Genomic DNA, 26402 nt, shown 5'->3' on the forward strand with positions numbered 1-26402 from the left:
CTAACACATTATTGAATGTAAGTTTACTGCAAAATGAGTACTTTCAAGGGTCAGCTTCTTGTAATTATTGCTGCTGTTTATCTCTCTTTAAAGCATCAAAAATAAAATTGTACAGTACAACATCCTTATTTACCAATTCTAAATATATTCAGGCTTTCTATGAATAAAAACACTGTATTAAGCTGTTTTTGAAATCAGTGTACAATATATCTACTCTGGTTCACTGCATGTTAGGTGGTTTTGGTCATTTTACTGCAGTTTTTGAGAGAAAAACTATTTCAAAATATTGGTTTTAACAACATTAATTTAGTAAAATATATTGCATATATTTCTATAAACTAAATGATACACAGAACCCCAGCAGCCAGGTAGAAACACCTGTAGCTAAATAATAAAACTGGCACCTGCTCTGCCTGCAAGCTAGTTGATTTGGTCACAATAGAGGACATTCTGTAACGAATAATACTTTAAACACACAAATCCCAAAGCCAAACAGGACTTTAATAAAAGGTATCATCATAACATTAATATAAATACATGACTCTGAACAGAACATACCAAATAAAAATACAAAATATACAAAAAAACATTAAGAGCATGTTTCTCAGTTCCATGGCGTTAAAGCAGGACTGCGTCTCCTGCGTGTTCGAGGGTCGAGGAGGAAAAGCCGTTGTCCGGATTGTCCCTGAACTGGGTCTGCAGTCGAAGGACACAGGGAGAAGGACAGTGAAGCTTTCACTGACAGACCAGTCCTCCGTTACTCAGCTCTGGTCTCCCGTCTCTCTGCTGGTTCAGTTTATCCCAGAACCCATCGATCAGACTGGGAGGAGTTCAGCTGCACCGACTCGCTGCTCTCTCCACCTTCATGCTTAGACACAGAAATCAGACGAGATGGGTGAGTAGGGTCAATATATAACTGTGGGACTTTTTGCAACATAGTTGACAGTCATTTTTTATTAAAAACCGAGACACAAAATGACAAAAACGAGACAGAAAACGACAAAATCGAGACACAAAGTGACAAAATGAGACAGAAAATGACAAAAACAAGACAGAAAATTACATAAACAAGACACAAAATGACAAACCGAGACACAAAATGACAAAACGAGACAAAAAAATGACAAAACTGAGACTCAAAGTGATAAAACAAGACACAAAATGACAAAAACGAGACAGAAAATGACAAAAATGAAACAGGAAATTATAAAAACGAGACAGGAAACAACAAAACCGAGACACAAAATGACAAAAATGAGACAGAAAACGATAAAAACGAGACATGAAACAACAAAATCGAGACACGAAATGAGAGAAATGAGACACAAAATGACAAAAACAAGACAGAAAACAACAAAAACGAGACAAAGTGATAAAAATAAGACAAAACAAAAAAACAAGACGCAAAATGACAAAAACAAGACAGAAAACAACAAAAACGAGACACAAAATGACAAAACAATTAGACAAAACAAAAACGAGACACAAAATGACAAAAACAAGACAAAACAACAAAAACGAGACACAAAATGACAAAAACAAGACAGAAAACGACAAAAACGAGGCACAAAACAAAAATGCACCTACTGACAGTCAGTCTGAGGAAAGTAACGTACTAAACCTGGCTACATGAAAGTGGTACAGACCTTGTTGGCGATGGCTCTGAGTTTCCCCAGCAGGGAGGGTTTCTGGGCGTAGACCACGTCGTCATCAGGCTCCTCCCCCTCAGCCAGACCACAGCTGTCTGCAGCTGGCAGCTCACAGTCCTTGTTGGCCGACATCACCAGCCGAGAGTACTTATACTCCAGCCTGACAACCAGGAGACAAAGCGGCATTTAGATCACACAGGATCCAGGAGAACTTGTTTCTGAATCTTTTCTCCGATGCCATATATTATGTAACGGTTCATTTTCATTTTAGTATTTTAAAATTTCTGACAATTAAGTGATTATCAGGAATAAAACCATTGTATCATTAAATTCTGTTTTGCAAAATATAGGATTTTTATTTATTATATTTTTTCTTGCAGTACTAGATATTCCTGGATAATCTTTTTGCCTGTTCTTTTACAAATATTATCAAATATCTAGAATGTATGATTTTATTTCTCAAAAACATTAGATTTGTTTCTAGAAAAATGTTTCTCTTACTTCTCCTCATATTTTCTTGACTTCATTCTTGTAATATTACCACTCTGTTTCTAATCACTTTGTTCTCCTAAACCAGGATTGTCCAACATGAGGCCCGCGGGCCAAAAGCGGTCCTCCAGAGGGTCCAATCTGGCCCTCAAAGTGTAAAAACTCCAGAGAAGACATTAACTGCAGATTGGAAATTTGTAAAACTATAAATTTAAAATAATTTCTAGACCATGACAAGTTGTTTTGATCATAAAGTAGAATACTAGATTGTTCATTTGTCTTTTTGTGTCTCGTTTTTGTCATATTTTGTCTTGTTTTTGTTGTTTTTTTGTCTTACAATGGTCGTTTTGTTTCTGGTTTTTGTCGTTTTGTGTTACCTTTTTGTCTTGCTTGTGTTTTTTGTTTTATTTTTGTCATTCTGTGTTTTGCTTTATTCATTGTTTAGTGTGTCGTTTTTGCCATTTTGTGTTTCTTTTGTCTCACTTGTGTTTTTTTTTTGTCATTTTCTTTTATCTCGTTTGTGTCATTTCAGCAATTTTTTTTCTCGTTTTTGCCCCTTTTTTGTCGCTTTGTAACTTTTCTATCAAATTTTTTGTGGCTTTTTTGGTTTATTTCATGTCATTTGTCTCATTTTTTGTCTCATTTTTGTAATATTTTGTCTTGTTTTTGTTGTTTTTTGTGTCTGACTTTTGTCATTTTGATCATAAAGTAAAATACTACATCATTCAGTTCCAGATACATGTGACTAAATGTTGTGTTCCTTTGTAGACACACTGTGATCTGGAAGTTGTAATGTGGAAATGATAAACTGAGGCTGAATGTTGTTGAAATTGAACTTATTTTTCTTCAGAAATTTCAGGTTGTTCATAATGTTTAATAAAAAGATAATTCCTTAAATGTGAACATTTTCAGAATGTACTTTTTTTGCACTAAAACAAAGGAAACATTTGGAGTTTTGTGGTTATTTATAGGTTATTATGCTGTGATTTTACTGGTTACTGGACATCAGATTGGGCTGAATGTGGAACCTGAACTAAGATGAGTTTGACACTTCTGCTCTAAATGTTCAACTACAGTGTCATAATTTTAAGCTTAAATTTTTTGGTTTATTTGATAAAAGTGGTTCTAATGATGCTATTACATTTTTTGTTGTAGTATTCCCCAAATCAAAAACAAACACACAAACTCACAGGTTACATTTTGAGATGATGGAAACTATAAAAGGTAGAATATGAAGTGATGTCACCAGACAATCAGTGTAGGAAACACAGAACTACCAAACCCTCCATGAGAAGAGCATCTGATCCTTTCCTGCCGCTGACGACAGATGCTGACGTCTCCACCTTTAAATACCTGTTCAGGTAACCTTAATGAGCGTGTTGGTCTGGACTGAGGCTGATGCTGGTGTGTGGTCGGCGACTCTCACCTCTTGTTTTTCTTCCAGAAATAGCAGGTGAGGGAGATGAGCAGCACGGCCACGAAGGCCCCGCCTCCGACCCCGACCTTCAGCCACAGGGCGATGGCCTCGCAGGGGGCGGAGCTTCGAGGAGGCAGAGACACACCTTTGGTGCACAGCTTGGGCTCGTTCCACACGTACAGAGTTTCCTGTTCAGATGAAGGTATTTTAAAGAGATCTCATGAAGAGTTTGTCTAACTTCAGTTCAGTAGCCGAGCCCTCGTGAAAGTTCTGCCTTTCATTTGGCAGGTAGACGCTTCTAGCTGTGTTTTATGTTTTCTAACAGTCTAAACCAGAGATGTCAAACTCATTCTAGTTCAGATTAGTTCCACATTCAGCTCAATCTGATCTCCAGTGACCAGTAAAATCACAGCATAATAACCTGTAAATAACCACAACTCCTAATGTTTCCTCTGTTTTAGTGCAAAAAAGTTCACATTTAAGGAATTATCTTTTTACAAAACATCATGAACAACCTGAAATTTTTTTAAGAAAAATAAGTTCAATGTCAACAACATTATTCCTCAGTTTATCATTTCCACATTACAACTTCCAGATCACAGAGTGTCTACAAAGAAACGCAACATTTAGTCACAGATATCTGGAACTGAATGATATAGTATTTTACTTTATGATCAAAATGACAAAAGTCAGACAAAAAAGACAAGAAATACAACAAAATCAAGACAAAATGTTGCAAAAATGAGACGCAAAATGATAAAAAAAAATGAGACAAACAAGACGAAACAAGAGAAAAAATTGGACAAAAAAGGTACAAAGCAACAAAAAATGGACAAATGACAATAAAATAGACAAACAATGCAAACAAACACAGAATGATGAAAACAATACACAAAACAACGAATAAAACAAAACACAAAATGACAAAAATAAGACAAAAAGCAAGCAAGACTAAAAGGAATCACAAGGGAAAAACATGAGACAAATGAATGAAAATAAAGACAAAAAACAACAAAAACACGACAAAATATTGCAAAAATGAGATACAAAACAACAAAAGTACACTTGTGTTGTTTTTTTGTGTCACTTCTGTTTGTGTCTACTTTTTTGTCATTTTGTTTCTCGCGTTTGTCATTTTTGATCTCGTTTGTCTCATTTGTGTAATTTTTTTGTCTCGTTTTTGTCGTTTGTCCATTTTTTTGTTGCTTTGTAACTTTTTTGTCAAATTTTTTGTCTCGTTTTGTTTCGTGTCGTTTCTCTAATTTTTTGTCATTTTGTTTCTCATTTTTGTAATATATTTTATGGAAATGACAAACTGAGGCATAATATTGTTGAAATTTTATTTATTTTTCTTCAGAAATTCCAGATTGTTCTTGATGTTTTGTAAAAAGATAATTCCTTAAATGTGAACATTTTCAGAATGTATTTTTTGGCACTAAAACAAAGAAAAATTAGGAGTTGTGGTTATTTCTAGGTTATTATGCTGTCATTTTACTGGTCACTGCAGATCAGATTGGGCTGAATGTGGAACCTGGACTAAGATGAGTTTGACACTCCTGATCTGTGCACCACTTAATCCTCATTAGGGTCGTGGGGTTTGGAGTTTATTCCAGCTGACTCAGGGTGAAGGCAGGAAACACCCTAGACAGGTCACCAGTCTGTCACAGGGCTACATATAGAGACAAACAATCACTCTCACATTTACATCCACGGACAGTTTAAAATCTCCAATTAACCTCAGCATGTTTTTGGACTGTGGGAGGAAGCCGGAGTACCCGGAGAAAACCCACGCATGCACAGGGAGAACATGCAAACTCCATGCAGAAAGATCCCGGGAAAGCCGGGACGCGAACCGGGGATCTTCTAGCCTCTAGCAAGGCGACAGTGCTAACCACCGAGCCACTGTGCAGCTGTCCAGAAACACTTGATCTGAAATGTAGCCAGAAGTGCTGCAGACTAAAGTGTTCTATGAGATGAATGAGCTGTGGGAGGAGTCTAAGTGCTACCTGGACGCCTCCTTTGCACGCTCCTTCTATCTGGTGGTAGTCGTCCTCGGTGCAGCGTGGACAGGCGCTGGAGCTCTCCCACAGGAAGTTAAACAGACATCCGTCACATGTTCCTGCAGGACACGAGCTGGACAAACACACACATCAATACACTGCATTTCTTCTCATTTACTTACATTATGTAGTTTATAATGGTGTGGTATTTTCACAGTTCATCTCGTACATTTGAATTTCAAATCACTAATGATGTCAATTGTCACCCTCTAAAGACTGTGTGCAGGAAAAATACACTTTAACACTGAAAAAAATAATCAGTTCTTTCTTTCTGTAATTTTTAAGCAAAATTAGATGGTTTCAGTGTAAATAAGAGTAATTTTTGTTTTGGACTATTGTTTGTTTTTTCATGTTTTAAAAATCTAAATATAAACTATGTGGCAGATTCATAGATAGTTAATCAAATTAATATAATTGTTAGTTGCATTGCTAAATTAACGTGTATCTTCATTTCTATAATAACATTCTTGTTGTATGTTTAAACTTATATTAGCTAATGTAACTAAAATAAGAAAAATGAAATGATTAAAATCATATTTATTTCTTGAATTTCCCCCAGGATTTATAAAGCGTCCATCCGTTTATCTATCTATAGTCTATCTTTAGTCTATCTATCTATCTATCTATCTATAGTCTATCTATCTATAGTCCATCCATCCATCCATCTATAGTCCATCCATCCATCCATCTATAGTCCATCCATCCATCATCCATCCATCCATCCATCTATAGTCCATCCATCCATCTATAGTCCATCCATCCATCTATCCATCCATCCACCAATCCATCCATCCATCCATCTATAGTCCATCCATCCATCCATCTATAGTCCATCCATCCATCTATCCATCCATCCACCAATCCATCCATCCATCCATCCATCTATCCATCCATCCATCCATCCATCTATAGTCCATCCATCCATCTATCCATCCATCCACCAATCCATCCATCCATCCATCCATCTATAGTCCATCCATCCATCTATAGTCCATCCATCCATCTATAGTCCATCCATCCATCTATCCATCCATCCACCAATCCATCATCCATCCATCCATCCATCTATCCATCCATCCACCAATCCATCCATCCATCCATCCATCCATCTATCCATCCATCCACCAATCCATCCATGCATCCATCCATCCATCCATCCACCTATCCATCTCCTACCTGGGTACAGACAGTTCTCCTCGTTCAGATTTCTCTGGGTTACATCGAACTGTAATGACTGAACTTCGACCCTGATCACACGAAGCCGTCGCCTGCGTTGACCTGAAGAAAAGTAAAGACACATTTAGGACTCAAACACAACAAAAACACACAAACACTGCCTCTGTTTTTCCTTCTGTACCTGTAGAAGAAGTTGATGTCTGGAACATTCTTCGAACTTTCTGGGAAAAGATCTGGTTCAGCGTTCACTCCATTAAGAACGGCGTCTACAGTTGCTCCTAAAAAACAAAGACAGACACTGAAGCAGTGTTTACCAGCTGACTATCAATGATCCATGAGCCATGTGGGTCTAATACCGATGAAAGTGTCTGCGAGGCCGATGGACTGGGAGGAAATGGCCATCCTGAAGCCCCGCCCATCAGCCGGGATGATGGTTGACTGACAGATGAAACTGTCCACTGAGTTGACGAACTGAGACAAGTCGCTCTGGTCGTCTTTACTGGAGACATCGGTGACATTATCAGTGCAGATAGCAGCTCGCCTCCCCTGAGAAGACAGAAAATTACCTGTCAGTTGCTATAGTTACGCTTCATATGTCACACTGGGTGACAGGTGTTAGAAAAAAAGTCTGATTTTCTTTCACAATTTCCACTGTTGGATCTTTAGGACAAGATACAGAAACAATTCATCAAATTACTGGAATATTTTATTCATCTAATGCAGGTTTGTCCAACATGTGGCCCGTGGGCCAAAAGCGGTCCTCCAGAGGGTCCAATCCGGCCCTCAAAGTGTAAAAATTACAGAGAAGACATTAACTGCAGATTGTAAATTAGTAAAACTATAAATTTAAAATCATTTCTAGAGCATGACAAGTTGTTTTGATCATAAAGTAAAATACTAGATTGTTCTTTTGTCATTTTGTGTCTCATTTTTGTAATATTTTGTCTTGTTTTTTGTCTTTTTTTTGTCTTTCATCGCATGGTTTTGCCATTTTGCTTCTCGTTTTTGTCGCTTTATGTTTCCTTTGCTTTGTAACTTGTTTGTCTAATTTTTTGTTATATTTCGTGTTGTTTGTCTCATTTTTTTTGACATTTTGTGTCTCATTTTTGCAATATTTTGTCTTGTTTTTGTTGTTTTTTTTGTCTTTTTCATCTGATTTTTGTCATTTTGATCATATAGTAAAAACTGGTCCGGCCCACTTGAGATCAAACTGGGCTGAATGTGGCCCCTGAACTATAATGAGTTTGACACCACTGGTCTAATGTGTCACACAATATCAGACATGAGGCTTAATATTGTCATTTTACGAATAAAATTAAACAAATAGCCAGTCTCAGATTATATGACACCAATCTACGCACAACAAAAAACATAACATATTCAGTAAAAGGTCAGAACTAAAAACACAATAAAATATGATGATATTTAATATTAAGAATGACAGTGATACTAAAACCTGTCGCCAATCTGAGGATAAATCAGGTATGAGTGAATCACCTCGTGGCCACACAGGCTAATGTTGAACAGATGGAGGTATTTGGTGCCTTTAGAGGTGAAACTCGGCCCGATGGTCAGCGAGGCCACGTCGCTCAGAGGGCTGAGGTCAAACGTCAGCGTTCGGTTGTTCTCGGTGTGGGTGAAGGAGCAGTCGCTGTAGCAACGAGAATGTTCCTGCAACAGAACGAAACGTGAGAACTCTCAACCACGAGCCAGAAATGATCAAACTGGACAACAATAATCAATACTGGTTTAAAGTTTGGTTGGTTTTGGTTCCAGCTGATACCAGTTACAATCAGCTGCAACCAGTAGAACCAGTCAGGACCAGTGGAACCAGTTACAGTCATTGGAACCAGTTAGAACCAGAAGGAACCAGTAGAACCAGTTAAAACCAGTGGAACAAATCAACATTGGTCCCGAGGTAAAACTAATCCCGTGTGAATAGGGCTTTACTGTTGCACATAGGAATGCAATTTTTAGTTTTTTTTACAGAACCTAGTTAGAGTAATTGACTTGTTTTTGGCACGCAGACATGTAGAATGAAGTGATTATGAGAGATATGATTTTCAGCATGGATTTGATCAATGTTTGTCATTAGAAAGTTTAAAATCAGATACTTTTTTTAGTTTTGGTACTGATAAATAGTGTAACTTTGATGATTTTTTAAAAATATAGCATGCCTTTCACAACTGCCGGTGGGTTTTGACTTCCTCCGTTATATAATCAGATGTCTATGTAGTGAAACTATTTTTTGATATAATGCATTAGAACAAGTGTTCAGACTCAGGTATTGTATTGGTACAGGTGTTAAAAAGTCCAAACCCAGAGTGAGGAAGGATGAAAGCAGGTTTTTCCACCTTGTTGCTGATGCTTCCGGGTCCACATGCGACACATGCGTCCTGGCCATAGGTGTGTCTTCCTGCCAGGTGTGTGTTGGGCGGACACTCCTGGCATCTGTTGGTGTCTCTGTCGATGTAGAAACCAGCCGGGCAGGGAACGCAGGAGGAGCCGGCCCGCTGGGAGTTCTGCGGTACCAGAGCACAGGCCCGACACGCCGACGCCACCCCGTCCAGAACGTTGGTCACACTGATGGAGTAGAGCTTCACCATGTCGCTCACATAACTACGAACCTAGAAGTAAAATATGTCTTTTAGATAAACGGCATTCATTTTCACTGTCATCATACGCTATAAGGCTCTTATTTTGGACACACTTTAACAACACTGCTAATACGAATGAGAATTTATTTTCAGTTCTTTTATGTTGTACAGCACAAAAATCAAGAAAACTGGTGACATGACAAGGCTAATAAGACACCTTACAGCCATGCTAGCAGCTCTGAACCTAGCCATGGCGGCTTGAAGCTAAATGCTAACATGTTGTATCATTGTACTGTTGGTGTGTTGTGGATATTTTGTGTTTGGTACTGTTTGAGAAGTATTTTTATGTAGCCTGGACACGAGTTTGAATAAAATAAGTTTAAAACCCCTGAGTTAAGATATTTTAGACAAAACCTCATGATAGCTCTAAACAAAAAGTCATAGGACCACTGAAGTCCTTTTTTTCTAAACTCTGAGGACCTTGAAACAAGCCAGTATGTGAGAAATACTAAACAAAAATGAGGCCCATGTGAGTGATGACGTGTTCCATGGATGTGTTTCCACTCACATCTAGAGCGTGGTTCGTCCTCTGGAAGGCCCACGTATACGTAACGGAGGCGTTTCTGGTCATGCTGTGTGAGTACCACTGTTTGCCCTGACTGCCCTCCCAGGACTCCACCACTGTGGTGCTCTTCCTGTTCACATCCTGCAGGGAAAACACAGAAACGAGGGTTAAATTACTGACCAACAACACCCACAACATGGCCAGAAATTCCACCTCAGTGACACAACCTGGCTATTCTGGCTCAGCGGTGAAACCAGTCACCTAATGACTACTTTCTGCTCCAAACAAACACACTTGGATGAAGCACACACCATCATGAAGTAGAGCTCGCAGTCGGCAGAGCAGATGGTCTCGAACACGAAGGTTATCTGGCCAAACTCACTGCCGGTCATCCCTGAAAGTGACGCTGGAACCCTGCCATGAAACAAAAACAAGATTTAGTAGGTACACCATGAACATGAGCCCACACAAAAATACTGCTTCCTACTCTGTTACTCCGCCAAGGAAAGCGGCAGAGTTATGTGACAATCGGTGTTGGTCTGTCTGTCTGTCTGTCTGCAACATTACTCAAAAACGGACGAACGGGTTGGAGGGGAGTTGCTTCCCCAAGCGAAGGAGTTTAAGTATCTCGGGATCTTGTTCATGACTGATGGAAAAATGGAGTAAGAAATGGACAGGTGGATTGGTGCAGCGTCAGCAGTAATGAAGGTGTTGTATCGAACCGTCGTGATGAAGAGGGAGCTGAGCAGCAAGGCGAAGCTCTCGATGTACCAATCCATCTACGTTCCAACCCTCACCTATGGTCATGAGCTCTGGGTAGTGATTGAAAGAATGAGATTACGGATACAAGCAGCTGAAATGAGCTTCCTCTATAGGGTGGCTGGGCTCAGCCTTAGAGATAGGGGGAGAAGCTCAGACATCCAGAGGGAGCTTGGAGTGAAAAGGAGCCAGTTGAGGTGGTTTGGACATCTGATTCGGATGCCTCCGGGGAGACTTCCTTTGGAGGTTTTCCGAACACGTCCACCTGGGAGGAGACCCCGAGGCAGACCTAGAACTCGCTGGAGGGATTATGTATCCCGTCTGGCCTGGGAACGCCTTGGATCCCCCAGGAAGAGCTGGAAAGTGTTGCTGAGAGGAGGGACGTCTGGAATGACCTGCTTCATCTGCTGCCTCCAAGACCCGACCCTGGATAAGCGGAAGAGGATGGATGGATGGACTAACGGATTTGGATGAAATTTTCAGGGAAGGTCAGAAACGACACAAGGACCAAGTGATTAGATTTTGACAGTGATGCGGCTTATAGTCTGGATCCACGGATTTGTTAAAGATTTCTGTATCATTACGAGGTAGCGGCAGTAGTGGCTGACGATCACGTTTGTGATCCTGCTACAAATCCATCACTTATCAGGACTTATCCATTGTAAATGATACAAGAAACAATTGATTAAATTGTGGGGGTGTTTCCGAGTCCCATCAATTTCCCGCCCGCTACATATTTAGGTCACGTGATTTGGTATCTGTACATAACGTACACATGCAGAACACACACTTGTGCTCAGTGTAAGGTCATTTTGTTTGTGGATACAATCTGTGATTTCTGATCATCAATAACTAATAAACAAATGCTGCATTTCTGACATTGCCATATGAGGGGATGAGCAGCCTTGCCGGAGTACTGCGCTCTTTGAGTGCTTTTCTTGTTTTTTATTGTTTTACATTGTTAACAGATTTTCCAACACAGCTTTTGTAGACAGAAACGTACTTGAAGCCAGGGACATGCAGGCTGAGGATGAGATAGTCGTTGTCTGAACTGCCTGCTCCGCTGCGAACGTGGTCTCCTGCAACCTCCCATCCTGAGCAACAGACAAGATGTAGACACATAACACACCACTGATTCAAGATTACAGCTTTTTTTTTTTACATTATGCAAAATTGATTTGGATTTAACAGTCGGTGAGCCATTTCACATGACCTTCATAAAAAGACAGTTGATCTGTCTCCATCTGCTGATGAAGACCATGTGATACAATTGAAAGCTCTATGATGTCCAAATAACATCTACATGAATGACAGGACCAAAGGTTTCCCAGCAACTGCATTGTAATTGGATGATCCATTTTTCTTTTATGCAGCATTTTCTGCAATTTTTTATGACCTAGACATCAATAAAATTCTAAAACGATTTCGTACGGTGTGCGTATTTCCAGCCCCACAGGTGTTATCATCCTCACCGTTCATGTCGTCACATTTGGAGTTTCCCACGTTGAAGCAGGACGTCTTCATGTTGGAAGGCAGAACATTCCACCATTTATACTCATAACCCAACACCGGCTCTGTACCTGCAGGACACTCTGCACATGCTGGTGGACACACAAAGACAACAAAAGATTCATTTAGGTCCAACAATGCCTTTACCCAATGGGACAACAGTTTGTTTACATAAGAAGCATCTTTTTAGGGCCTGTGTTTGCCTCTTAAACAGACACCATTCATTATGTGAGCAGATGGAGAGTGGCTTTGTCTTTGGGTTTCGTCCCTTTTCTGGTACTTCCTGTGTCATTTTGAAATCTCTTTCCCTTGTGCGTTGCTTGTGTTTTTACTTCCCTTTGTCTCTGCTTTACCCTCAACATCCCAAAATCATGAAAATAGGTTAATTTTATTACCTGATGATGAATTTGTTAAGTAATTTGTCTTTTTGTGAGTAGCATAAAGGGAAAATGCAGTAAATTTTGTCTTACAATCTTGCAATCAAGCATCTTGTACACAAAAGGACAGTGATATTGATAAGCATATTAATCACACATGCACTCAGTCTGCAGTTTTTTGCAGTTTTCCTCCCTGACTTTGGCTGCAGTAGTTGTTCTGTTTTTGGAGTGTATTATATTTGAAACTCTCCATGTTGATTTAGTATTATATTTAGTCATCCTAGTGAGAAATACATACAATTGTACACATTTATTTGCAGCCAAAAGAATTCATCTAACATTCAATTTATATAAAGGAACACACATTTGTAATTATAGATCAGGTGACACTAGTCATTTTATCATGCTGCTATTGCCTACATGCACAGGAAGAATGCTATTATTCAAGGGATTTTTTAAGCGGTTATCAGCCCCATATGACACACATGATCTGTGTGTGTGAATTGTCATGTGAGGCCATTTCTAAAACTAAAATTGCTAGTCTAGAGGGAAATCATGTTCATTTTAAAACTGTTTTAAAACTGTTTTAAAATGAAAACAAATTAATGTTTGTAGCCTGAATGTGTAAAACAATAGAAGGGTTCATTGATTGACAGATATTTAATCTGCAAGTGCTCTGATGAAAACAATCATTATCGAGCAAAAATTAGCTCACATGCAAGAATTGTATTCTGCTTTTGTCATAACTTATGTTCATTTTTATTCGCAACTGTTATTACTCCATCAAGGATTGCGGTGCAGTTATGTGACTATTGGCCTACGTTTGTCCGTCTGTTCGTCTGTTAATCTGTCTGTTAGCAACATTACTCAAAAACGGAACAACGGATTGGGATGAAATTTTCAGGGAAGGTCAGAAATGACTCAAGGACCAAGTGGTTAGATTTTGGCAGTGACGCGGCTTATAGTCTGGATCTACAGATTTGCTAAAAATTTCTGTATCATTGTGAGATAGCGGCACAACGTCACTGTAACCATGACAACAAGTGAACACTACGTCAGCTGCCTGCTGACAATCACATGATTGTGATCCTACTACAAATCCACCGCTGTGGACTTATCAGGACTTATCTGTCAGAAATGATACAACGAACAATGGATTAAATTGTGGGGGTGTTTCTGAGTCCAGGTGCCCAAGTGACCTCAGGTGGTAAACTATCCTTTCTAGAAGCCAGGCTACCAGCCCAAGGTGCTACGCCAGAAGCCCCACGAGACCAGTCACTAACCTTAGCAGCTTATGCATGCTAAACAGGCTACATATTTAGGTCACACAATTCGGTATCTGTACATAACGTACACATGCATAACACACGCCTGTGCTCAGCGCAACGTCATTTTATTTGTGGGTACATCTGTATTAAATGACCATCAATAACTAATAAAAAATATGCTGCATTTCTGACATATGGGGGAATGAATGGCATTGGAGGAGGACTGCACTCTCTGAGTGCTTTTCTTGTGTTACTGAATGTGGAGCAACATCAAAAGAACAAGGTGTTGATGACTCCAGAATAAAAGCTGTATTATATCTGTATTATCTGAACACATCAGCACATGAGCAGATTTACCGTTGGTTCCGTCAGAGTGGGTTCCAGCTGGGCAGGGCAGACAGGTGGAGTCGTTGCTGTTGTAATAACCTGGATTGCAGGGAGGGCAGGGCTCTCTCTGCCCTGTCGCAGGAAGCTCTACGGCCCCCGTGACGTTCTCTACACAAATCTTTGGCTCCACCCAACGATACAGCACCTGTGTCTGGAACAGAAACCACAGATGGTAATATTAATAAAGAGAAGTTTGCTTTGCTAATAAAAAACAAACACCACCATCAACAACTGAGGGACTTTCTGTTCCTTAGCAGTCATCATTCTTACTCAGCACTTTCAGAAATGTGAATCAGACCAGGTGAAGGACATGGACGACTGCCAAGGATGTCAGTTCTGGATCACATGACATGCAAAATGCCCACAAAGCTCAGCATTCATCACTTTCCTTTCTTCCCTCATCACAATGTGAGTCTTCTCCTATTTCTTATACAATTCCCCGAGACACAAAATGACAAAAACGAGACAGAAAACAACAAAATCGAGACACAAAATGAAAAAAATGAGACAGAAAACGACAAAATCGAGACACAAAATGACAAAAACGAGACAGAAAACAAGACATAAAATGACAAAAAGGAGACACAAAATGAAAAAAAAACAAGACACAGAATAACAAAAACCAGACACGAAATGACAAAACCAAGACACAAAATGACAAAAATGAGACAGAACATGACAAAACCAAGACACAGAATAACAAAAACGAGACAGAAAACTAAAAAATCGAGACACAAAACGACAAAAACGAGAAATGAAACAACAAAAACGACACAAAATGACAAAAATAAGACACAAAACAACAAAAACGAGACACAAAATGACAAAACACGAGACACAAAATGACAAATTTTAGTGACATCCACTCATTTTTTATGAAGTGATTGTTTCCATAATAAATAATTATGGAATTTGTAAAGATATGATCATAATGAACAGAAAAACCATGTTTTACTTTTAATAAAAATGTATGCAGATATATTCATGGACTTCAAAAGTCCCTCAGTTATATATTGACCCGTATGTCCTTGTGAGGGTAAAAGGGTGAGTGTGGATGAAATGTGAAACATGCGGGTTCTGCTGACCTTCCCTTCACTGTCGCAGGCCGTGTGGATCTGGAAGTAATCCTTCTCCGAGCACGGCGGCCTCACCTTACATTCAGCCCATCCTTCATCTGAGCAGGGAGGAGAAACAATGAGTGACTAAACATTATCAGAGACACACAGACCTGGCTGGATGTTTGTGTTCCAGCATTTAATTCTGGTATAATCTGGTTTACATACTGTTTTCTCAGATATTAGCATGTCATTAGCCTAAATAGGTCATGCTTCTCATCGTCTGGAAACACGGTGAACTTTTATGATTTTACCTGACAGCAGTGCCAGTGTTTACCTCTATATTTTTGTTTCTTCCATAGACTGTAGAGGCCTGAACCTACATTCTTTCTAACAGCCAGCAGGGGGCAACTCCTGAAGTAAGATTGTATACAAGCCTATGAAAAAAATGACCTTATTTCTCTCTTGATTTATCACCTCAGTAAACATTTTTACACTGACTTTAGCATCTCAGTTACTACTTTTAGGGCTCCTTCAATACAGCATGTTATTTATTTTTTAAATTATGTTTTCAATTTTGAGTAGAACAGACAACAAAGGGGGGATTGCTTCGGCTAAATTCCAAACTGGAGGCAGGTGAATATGTCTTGTGTTGCTTCCCACTATTTGCAGCCAATATAGCCAACACCAGAACATTAGCTAGTGAGAGTATATGAGAATGCATGCAGGTTTATGTTGCACAATCACTCATTTTTAATCTTTTTGGTTTTCAGGGAGAATATTTCCAGCAGAACACAGTGTTCAGGTCGCTGGAACTTCCTCTTCTTTTCTGGACATTACCAAAGGCGTGCCCCAAGGTTCAGTGTTGGGACCCATTTTATTTTCAATCTACATAAATAATCTCTGTAACAACCTGTCAAATGCAATGTATCATTTTTTATGCAGACGACACCATTATTTATTGTTGTTCAACCTCACTCACTCAGGCTTTTGAGTTTTTACAAGCTGCTTTTAATGTTGTCCAGTCTCGTTTATATGATCTTAAAGTGGTTTTAAACACAGACAAAACCAAGCTCATGGTTTTCTCTCAAACTAGGATGCTACCACAGAACATTCAAAATATTGTCACATCAAAAGGAAAACCTATAGAGCTGGTTTTAAATTACAAGTACTTGGGTTTTATTCTATTCTAACAACTTGGCCACTAAACTTATGGTGATGCTTGGGTTTTTCTTCAGAAATAAAACCTGCATCTCTGTCAGAGTCAGAAAGAAATTAGTGACAGTGACCTTTTTGCCTATAACTGATTATGGAGACATGCTTTATCGAAATGTCTCCAGTCTTTGGACGCTGTTTTTCACTCGGCACTGAGATTTGTTACCAACTGTCTAATTGTATTTTAAATCAGACTTGCCTTCTTTGAGTGCACACATTGGCTAGCTAATATCTAAGGCTCTTTCAGGCTTAATTTCTCCTTATTTTTGCACTTTATTACAAAGAACAAACAGCTGCAATGACTTACATTCTTGCACTACTCTTGTTTTATCTGTTCCTTGTGTAAAGACTAAATTTGGAAAAAGAGCCTTCAGCTTTGCCGCCCCCTTGGCATGGAATACTTTACAGACTGAACTGAAACTGTCTGAATTCATTCCACTTGGAGCCTTCCGTTCTATCCTGAGGGACAGACAGTGTGAGACCATTGAACAGTGCTTGTGTTTTTAAATTTTAAATTGTTGATTGTTGTTTGTGTCCTTCAAGTTGTCTTAGTTTGTACTGTCACCGCTTTGTAATCATTTTATGATGTATGTCTGCTGACCTCTTGGCCAGGTCACCTTTGTGAAAGAGATCCCGATCTCAATGGGTTTTATCTGGCTAAATATATAAAAATATTTAGTGTTGGTAATGTGCTGCTGACACGATACATACGTGAGTAGTGGTGTTCAGGGCAGGAAGTGCAGGAGGACGCCCCCTTCACAGAGTAGGTGTTGCTGGGACAGGGCTCACAGGAGGAGGAGCCGGGCTTCGGGCTGAACCAGCCGGGTCGACATGGAAAACACTCTGATGTGTAGGCAACACCTGGACACAGCAGCAGAAACACACACACCATCAGGAACTTATTGGTAGCACTTTAAAGAATTCTTCAAACTTAGCTGATCCATCACAAATGAGAAACACTATAGTTCAGTTCTTGAGAGTCTCATTGTCCGTCTGAGTCACATATTTAACCCTCCTTTTGTCTTGATTTACAGGCACCAAAAAATATTGTTTCCTTGTCTGAATTCTAAAATTCTGCAAAAAATTCCCCAAATTTCTGAAAATTTGCAAAACCTTCAGGAAGAAAAATCCAATAATTCCTTAAAAGTTTTCCTTACAAGGTTTTTTTTTTTTTTTTTTAAATCCCCCAAATTTGGAAAGAAAGTTCTTGCAAATATTTTCAAAAAATGAGTAAAAATCTTCCAAAAAAATTCTAAAAATATCTAAAGTGATTCCATATATATCAGTAAAACTTCTAATATTTTCTTTAAGAACATTCACAAAAAATCAACCAAAATCCAGCAAATTTCGCTGGATTTTGGTTGATTTTTATATGAATGTTCTTAAGAAACATTTTTAACATTTCTTTTTTTCCACCAAAAAATGTTCAAAAATTTCCCAAAAATGTTGAAAATGTGGACATCAGAAGTTTCACTGTGAAAGTTTTTTTTTTTCCTCCACATTTTCAAACTATAAACCGAGTCAATTTGACCCGCAGGACGACACGAGGGTTAAGACTTTACCTTCTATCTGGATGTTCCTGAGCAGCACAGGTTTGACCATCTTCCTGCCCACCAGTATCCCTGTGGTTCTCCAGTAGAGGATGTTTGTACCGGATTTCAGGCTCACCTGAACCAGAGACGAGGACAGTGATCCACATACGACTCATATTACTGTACCAACACACACACACAGCATATACTCACAGTGTGTGTGTCCCACTCTCCATTGTTCGTGAATTTAATCCATTTCTGATCATCAGTTTGGGCCATTTCCTGACACTGTTCATTCTGGACCTAAACACACGATAACAGTGAAGTTTAGCCACAACAGCTGCTGTTATACACCAGTAATTCACTATTAAACAAGTGAAGTTATGAGTTTTGACCATAACTACTATGAGAAATATTTACATTCTTGTTGAGAGTTAAATTACAAGGTTAACATCTGCACATCCAATATGAAACAATCTTGGGTTTAGCGTCACAAGGTTTTCTGATACAACCTGTTCTACACTTCAGTTTGTCTACAAAACTAAATATCATGGGCTTATTCCTGAACTTTACAGATGTCGGAAGACTGTTTTTGTTAAATCTGGACAGACTAGCTGCTCCGCCATTTCCTTTATGCTAAGCTAAGCTAATTCTGGCTGTAGCTTCGTATTTAGCCAGCGAACAAGAATCCCTTCCATGAGGGTTTTTCCCAAAATATTAAACTGTTTGTTTGATGTATTCTTTTTTTAAGCTGAAAAAAACCCATGAATTAAAAATAAAACCTCTACAAAAATGAAGTACACGTAGGCAGATTTTACTGCAGCTGTTATAGATTATCGTTTACATAAAATTATTTTTACTGGCTGGAAACAAGGAAGAATTTAACATGGAAGACGCTAAACAGCATGTTGGCCGTCTCAGTGGGAAATGTAAATGATACATATATTTATATGGTAAAACATTTTCTACATTTAGGGGAAAGAAATGTACTGATATTGTTGATTTTAGGCTTAAAACATGTGCTTCAGTCCAAATTATACTGTAAAAAAAGTTTTAACCTTTAAATATTGCAAAAATTTACATGAAAATTCTATATAAAATAACATTTGTGTAACTTATGATAAATATTAAAGCATTTTTCCATCATCAGCACAACAGTTAGTGTAGTTAACATTAAATATATGTATTTTTAGCAAAAATTGCAGTTAAAGCTGTCATAAATATTAAAGCATATATCTGTTATTAACACAGAAGTACATCAATTTGACCAACTGTATTTTTTACAGGTAATAAATGCAGATATTGCCATGTTACTTGTTATAAATATTGCGGCATGTTTCCATTACCAGCACAATAATATGTGCATTTAACTGGGAAAAACTGTATTCTTTCTGAGAATTAAATACAAAAATTACAGTAATGTTACACATATTATGACATTTTTCCATTAAAAACCGTGCAGGAGTCAGGAAATGTATTTTTTCAAGAGAAAAAAAATCGACATTTTTTACAGTGTTGGTTCTATCCTTCTTTCATGAGTCTGTTTGCTCGTGCAAAATGTAACACATTTAATGTAGATTAAAACTGACTGATATTTAATTATGATTAATCGAAATGAATCCACAGCAACCCTGCAATTAATCTAATTAAAACTTTTAATCATTTGACAGCACTAATATACTGTGAAATCAGAAAAACGACAGCCTCTGATTCTACACACTTACATAGAACTCAAAGACGATGTTGTTGTCGGGGTACTGGTAGGTGAAGGAAACAGATCCTTGTTTCTCCAGATGGACGGCGTAAACCAGGGACACTGTGCACTCGTCACGGTTAGACTCCAGATAAACACCCTGCGGCGTCCACGACGAGCTGCAACGACGACAAAACAGGGCGATAGTGACACCTCCATACTTCTCCTCAGGTTTATCTGCCTAACAACGGCGTCTTCACCTGTTGCAGGCCCGAATGTCCTCTCCGTTGGGCCCTGCATCGAGGAAGCTGGCCAGGCTGGTGAAGCCGGCAGGGATGGCGTCCCACTGGTCAAAACGGAGGCCGCTGCCCAGAGAGTAGGAACCGGCTACACATGGTGTGCACTGCTGACTGGACATCTCCAGAAACTTCCCAGCCGGACAGGAGAAGGCTGAAGGAAAAATAGATTCCATGATAATATTTGAGATTGTGTAAAATTTTAAGGGTGTCCGAAAACTTTTTTTCAAGTCCATGGGATATATCCTGCATACATTTTTATTAAAAGTAAAAAAAAAAAAAAAAAAAAAAAAAGGTTTTTCTGTTCATTAAGATCATGTCTTTACAAACTCCACAATTATTTATTATGGAAACAATCACTTAACAAAAATGACTGGATATCACTAAAATGTCAACTAAATAACCGTCCAAATTTAATAACAACCACCTTCTAATGAGCTAAATAATAATGTGTCTCATTTTTGTCATTTTGTGTCTCGGTTTTGTCATTTTATGTCTCGTTTTTGTCATTTTGTGTCTCGGTTTTGTCATTTCGTGTCTCATTTTTGTCGGTTCGTGTCTCATTTTTGCCATTTTCTGTCTCGTTTTTGTCATTTTGCGTCTCGGTTTTGTCGTTTCGTGTCTCATTTTTGTCATTTTCTGTCTCGTTTTTGTCATTTTGTGTTTCATTTTTGTCATTTTATATCTTTGTTTTGTCATTTTATGTCTTGTTTTTGTCACTTTGAGTCTCGTTTTTGTCGTTTTATATCTCATTATGTCATTTTCTGTCTCGTTTTTGTCATTTTGTGTCTCTGTTTTGCCATTTTGTGTCCCGGTTTTCTTTCTCTAAAAATGTCATGTGGTGTTTGGTTATAGGCGGCCATGTTTATTTTAGGGCTAAAAACAGCAAAAATGTCAACTATGATAGAAAAAGTCCTGCTATTATATATTGACCCAGGTAAAAACAGAAACACACTGAAGCTGCACTTACAGCAGTCTGTTCCTCTGCTTGGAGGTGGAAGGTCCGAGCAGGAGCCTGGACTGTTGGGGATGGCAACCCTCCATCGTGATCCTGTTCCATCACACTCTGTGTACTGGTAGTAGTAGTCTGTCTGCACAACACACACACACACACACACACACACACACACACACACACACACACACACACACACACACACACACACACACACACACACACACACACACACACACACACACACACACACACACACACACACACACACACACACACACACACACACACACACAGATCAATAATCCATCCCATTTGTGTGTTTCAGTCAGTATCTTTCTGGATGTTTGGTCAGTCCATTGATTTGGGTGAGATGCTGGACAACCATTAAGCTTTGTACTTAACATAGAATACACGTTGGTCACAAACTTAACTCAAATTGCTAATTAAACCTCTAGATAATCAATACAGCCAACCGATTTAGAATTAGTCAAAGTTTGTGAGACTTGATCATGTTGTATTTGTATCTCTATGATGAAGAAGGCCATGATGAAGACCATGGATACAGCCCCAACAACCTTCAGCAACATGGGCAAAGATGTGGACTCTAAAATACTGCTAAGAGCACAAATCTGCCGCGGTTCCACAACAAACAAAAGCCGGACGTACAAAAGAGAACATGGAGGGTTCCAGGGTGAAAGTAATGGCCGACCCCAATCACCATGGCAACCAACCAACTGCTGGAACACTAATGGTCCATTAAGAGCAGGTCATGTGTACAGTCGCTTCTTCCCAAGGACAGCTGCTCGTTGTCTGAACTGATTGTACGTTAATACAGACGACCATTCTGCCCAAAGCGACTTCTAACGAATGTTTGAAGAGAAACATTGCAGATAGACCAAACAGAACCAGAGATGACAACTGAGAGTCTGTCCTGTGCTGCAGTGAAAGTTTTTGTTCATTTACTTCTCTACATTTGACCTCCTATTGTGTATTATCCTTTTTTCTTCTGAGCTAGGATCAGAGCACCCAGTGGTGCAAAGACCCCATTGAAACCAACGAGTTTTTTCTTTGACATAAAATCATTCACTAGTGACATAACATATAAATGTATGTGTATGTATGTATGTGTGTGTGTGTGTGTGTGTGTGTGTGTGTGTGTGTGTGTATATATATATAAACAGTAACAAAATAGAGCTTAAATGAATAAATCAGTTATTACTATTTATCATTGAACTGACAGAAAATTAAGCAGAACTGATCACTGATTACTTGTAAAAATTGTAAATATGCTTTAGTATCTTGGTCTAAAATTTTGGGGATTTGCAATTTTTCTATTTTTTTTTTTTTTTTTTAATGATAATAAACTAAATATTTCCAGGTTTTGGACTTCTGGTTGAATGAAACCTGCAACCTGCATCTTTCTGGAAATCCTGATGGGACTTTTTGACGTTGAGAATAAGACCCAGAAGTAGGACACGCTTTGCACTTTTATTGCAACTTTTTTTTTTTTTTGAGTCCAAAGCCTTGCTCTGGCAGATCTCCATGTCCTCCCCCGAACCTGCTGTTCATCTGGGCAGACAAATCAGCGGCGTGTGCAGGCGACTGGTGGCAGTGGAGGATCAAGAAACAGCTAATTAAACCGAAACAATTGCAGAAACGACCCGCAGTGTGTCTAACAGGGAGTTAATCGGTAGCAGAGATGGTTTTCAGTGTGTGCTGTACAGATAAGACAAGCTCTTCTAAATGACCGTCACCTCGCTGCAGAAACAAACACAACCATTCATGCTGCACCCCCTCTCCTCCTGCATGCAAACAAACATACAAATTGCGTATTTGCCTGCGTAGAAACCACTTCATTATCATGTAGAAACCTGATGCACACACAGGAGGGCTGGTGCTAATGTGTTGACAGAGGGAGGGGGTAGAAAGGTGAGATTGATAGAAAAGGACATGGGCTAATCTGCTCCGCCGGTCTCCCGGGTGACTGACGGTGGTCGTCATGGAGACTGATGGGAGGAAGCGAGAGGGGACAGGGGATAAAATTCAGCACCACAAAGAGCCATCCTGTGGAGGTCTAAGGATGTGACGGGACCCAAACAGGAAACATGGGCTCTAATGTTTCTGTTTTTGCCAAAAACATCCACCGTTTTTTGCTTTTTGTGTTTTTAAAAACCCTGAAATTGTGATTCTTCTGTGTCTACAGCTACATTTAGATCATCTGTGGACAACAAAAACATTCTCACCATGCTCAACTGTGCATGTTACGTAACTGCTTGCTGTTTATATCACACCCAGAGCCCTGTTTTTCTTGGCACCTTCACACTGTACTAACAGAGCCACATGACGGCCAGAGACACTGAATTTTTTTTTATATTATTCTGCTTTTTTTCATATACATCCCTTCTTAGTCTCATAACCTCTTGCATTATTTTGTACATTTGTTAACAATTTTGCTACTCCTTGTATCATCTGCTTTAATGCTACACTGTATTTTGTTGACAATAAAGCTATATCTAATCTAATATAAATAATTAGAAGTGCTCCCAGTGGGTGAGCAGCTCCTAGATTCAGGGTGGAGCATGTTTTTATTGATTTAACAGACTGACAGCGATGAACAACTGGATTCAGTCAGTACATCACTGCATGTGTAGCCGTTCAACAACGTTCGCAAATCGTAACCATGCAAGTGCCTGACTTTGCAAGCCTACATTGTGATCCAGAAACAAAAAATCTAACTGTTAGTAGATAGTGAGTATTTAGCCCCACCCAGTGATATACTCGGCTTTTAACTCTGGCTCAGCAAAGAGTTGGTGCCTGAAAAGCACCAGTTTATGGAGCCTGGAGCCAGTGCTTAGGTGGTGGAAACACAAAGAACTGGTGCTAAGTCAGCACTGGCTCCGAACTAGAACTGGAACCAACTCAGTTGAAATGGGGCTTGTTGTCAGATCTTATCCCGAAATAATCCTACGTCCATGTTCACAATAATTTATAATCCTAAGTAATTAATGATGTTACCAGCACTATTGGTCCCTCTCTCACTTCGAAAACATTCATATAGATCTTGTTACCGTTTGATGCTGCAGGTATTTAATCTACAACTTCTACAAACAGCTGGAAGCAACAATCTAAAGCTGCTGCTAACATTATGTCAAAAACAAAAGAAAAAAATTGCATTAAGTATTGGTGAGTTTCATTAATGTGAGCTGTATTTGTATTCAGTTTGTAGCCTGATGGATCTGAAACTGTCGCCCAGGTGTTTAGTGATTTTGGAATGCAAACTGTCTTTGTAGTCACCAATACTGGTGACCAAATGTGGAAAAAGCCTTCACTAAATCACTTGACACAACTTAAATTACCTTTTCTTGTTGATCTAGTAATGTGATGGCAGGCAGTTCAGGCTTGTGGCATGTTAAGAGTGATGCTGAGATGTTACCGCATCTATCCTAGTATGTTTGCCGTCGTAACTTTTAGGGAAAAGTAAGCAGAGTGATTTACATATTTAGATGCTATCAGATTAACAGAAAGACTGTATGTCTGAAATGGGCATAAAGTTCATTACATCCTTAATAAAACACAGTATGAAAAAATGTAAACTAAAGACAACGAACAATAAAGGTAACTATAAAGATAAAGAACATCTAGAGTGTTGTGCCATTTTGATCCTGTAAAGAACAAATCTTGTTACTCTGAAATAAAATGTCAAGTTACACATACACTTATCAGTGCAAATGTTAAGGGGGAGATTGAAAGTGAAAAGAAATATTCGAAGGTAGAAAAGTCCATGTACAACACCTGGAAAACTCACTAGTTAACATATTAATAGACAATATTTTTTAAAACTTTGATTACTTTGTAGTCAGCCATTTAAGGTTGTGACCTATAAGCTAGGCTAACTGTTATGTTTAGTCTGTGCTAAGCTAAGCTAACTGGCTGCTAGCTGTACTTCCTGTCTCAACTATAAAGATGAAGAACGTCTAGATGGTTGTGACGTTTCAATCCTGTAGAGAACAAATCTAGTTACTCTGAAATAAAACGCAAATATGAAGGGAGAGATTGAAAGTGAAAAGAAATATCAAGTTTTTGATATGTTTAAAAGCAGAAGCTTGCACCTGTTCACCTCTTAGCCGCTAAAAGCTAGCCTATTAGCTTGGGTTTCTAAAGGTATTCTGAATGTAGCAAAGTCCATCTACAACACCTGGAAAACTCATTGGACAACATATTAATAGTCAAATTTAAAAAAAAAAATCTTAATTATGTTGTAGTTAGCCATTGAGCTAACTGTTATGTTTAGTCTGCACTAAGCTAAACGAACTGGTTGCTAACTGTAGCTTCATATAAAACTGATTAGTAAAATAGTATTATTGCTTTTCTAATCAAAATGTTTGGCCAGAAAGCAACTGAGTTTCGCTAAAAAACACGAAAAAAACTGTTAAGGACCGTGATCGTTGGACCAAAGTTACAAATCCACCTCCTCCACCGGCCTCGGGTTCGAGTCCCGCTCATGGCAAGGATTTGGTTCATTTCATTCCTGTAGTGACACGTCTCACTTCAACTCTTTCTATATAATACAGGTCAAAAAAGCAAAAATACACCATCTGATGATGACTGACACCCTGACAGCAGCAGCCCGGTTCGGTCTCTTCCTCAGCGGGTAATCCTGGCCGGGCTGGCCGCAGGCAGGAGGGTGCTCAGGGTGAGGGACGGAGGCCAGCAGACGGCGTCATCTCGTTATGCAGCGTGTTAATAGTCAACAAGAAGGGCATTTTAAGCCGATCAACAGTGTGAGAAGGACCGCATAGATCCACACCTGCAGCAGCGGCAGTGATTTTTTAAAATATTTTTTATTATTGTGCATATGGAAGAAGCCTTCTGGATCTAATCTGGATGTTTATTCCTGCACGCATGGCCATTTTCTTGAATTGTTGCCGCATTAAAATAGGTAAACAAAATAAAAAAAGAGCAATGAGGACCCTGCTGAGACCTATCTACCTCTCGCTTGTATTTATTGCAGTGAAATCACGGCTGAGGAGATATTAATGAGAATAATAATAAAACAGTGAAGACGCTCACCTTATCGCACGGCCGCAGGTCTCCGACGGACGCTGATGTGTGCGCGCTGATGACGAGCACTAGGCAGCGGGAGAACCAGGAGGCCCACACCGGCTCCCACATCCTCAGCTCGGTCACAAACAGCCGCCGGTCCGCTGCCTGGAGCCACGAACATGAAAGAGGCCGAGCGGTGAGAGCCGGAGAGGTGTCCCCGTCATTGATGCGCCGTGGCCGCCTGTCCGTCAGCCGCCCTCCTCCTCCGACCACCAGCGTCAATAACGTACTCTGACACGGACACGTCCGGTTTCCGCTTTCACAATAAAACGCTGTCCTTCATTTCGTGTATTTTCT

At 39.3% G+C, this 26402-nt stretch overlaps 1 protein-coding gene across 2 annotated transcripts; it reads right to left on the reverse strand.

Moving 5' to 3' along the window:
• Positions 1–480: 480 nt before the first annotated feature.
• LOC111580671 (endosome/lysosome-associated apoptosis and autophagy regulator family member 2-like) lies at positions 481–26380 on the reverse strand. 2 transcript variants are annotated; one of them, XM_023288518.3, is made up of 22 exons: positions 26073–26380; positions 21015–21135; positions 20009–20198; positions 19780–19927; positions 18269–18358; positions 18086–18191; positions 17235–17384; positions 15339–15427; positions 14224–14404; positions 12185–12313; positions 11716–11806; positions 10265–10367; positions 9957–10094; positions 9146–9418; positions 8289–8462; positions 7148–7337; positions 6973–7069; positions 6792–6893; positions 5562–5688; positions 3565–3743; positions 1647–1809; positions 481–868 (listed from the first exon to the last, which is right to left on the reverse strand). In XM_023288518.3, the coding sequence occupies exons 1-22, from the start codon at positions 26172–26174 to the stop codon at positions 797–799; spliced, it is 3015 nt and encodes a 1004-aa protein (XP_023144286.2). In that variant the 5' UTR covers positions 26175–26380; the 3' UTR covers positions 481–796. The 2 variants fall into 2 exon arrangements, with proteins under 2 accessions (XP_023144286.2, XP_035812350.2); XM_035956457.2 differs by having other exon boundaries at positions 21015–21131; positions 26073–26228.
• Positions 26381–26402: the final 22 nt, after the last annotated feature.

Source organism: Amphiprion ocellaris, chromosome 21 (genome assembly GCF_022539595.1).
Source record: "Amphiprion ocellaris isolate individual 3 ecotype Okinawa chromosome 21, ASM2253959v1, whole genome shotgun sequence".
NCBI classification, from domain to species: Eukaryota; Metazoa; Chordata; class Actinopteri; family Pomacentridae; genus Amphiprion; species Amphiprion ocellaris.

Excerpts from the sequence above, each read along its gene's own strand:
- LOC111580671 (XM_023288518.3), bottom strand. The coding sequence starts at position 26,174 with ATGTGGGAGCCGGTGTGGGCCTCCTGGTTCTCCCGCTGCCTAGTGCTC. Across the intron at positions 19,928-20,008 it reads GACATTCGGGCCTGCAACAG|CTCGTCGTGGACGCCGCAGG; the intron begins GTGAAGACGCCG and ends TCGTCGTTGCAG. Across the intron at positions 7,070-7,147 it reads CCTCGCAGACACTTTCATCG|GAGCAACTGTAGACGCCGTT; the intron begins GTATTAGACCCA and ends TTTGTTTTTTAG.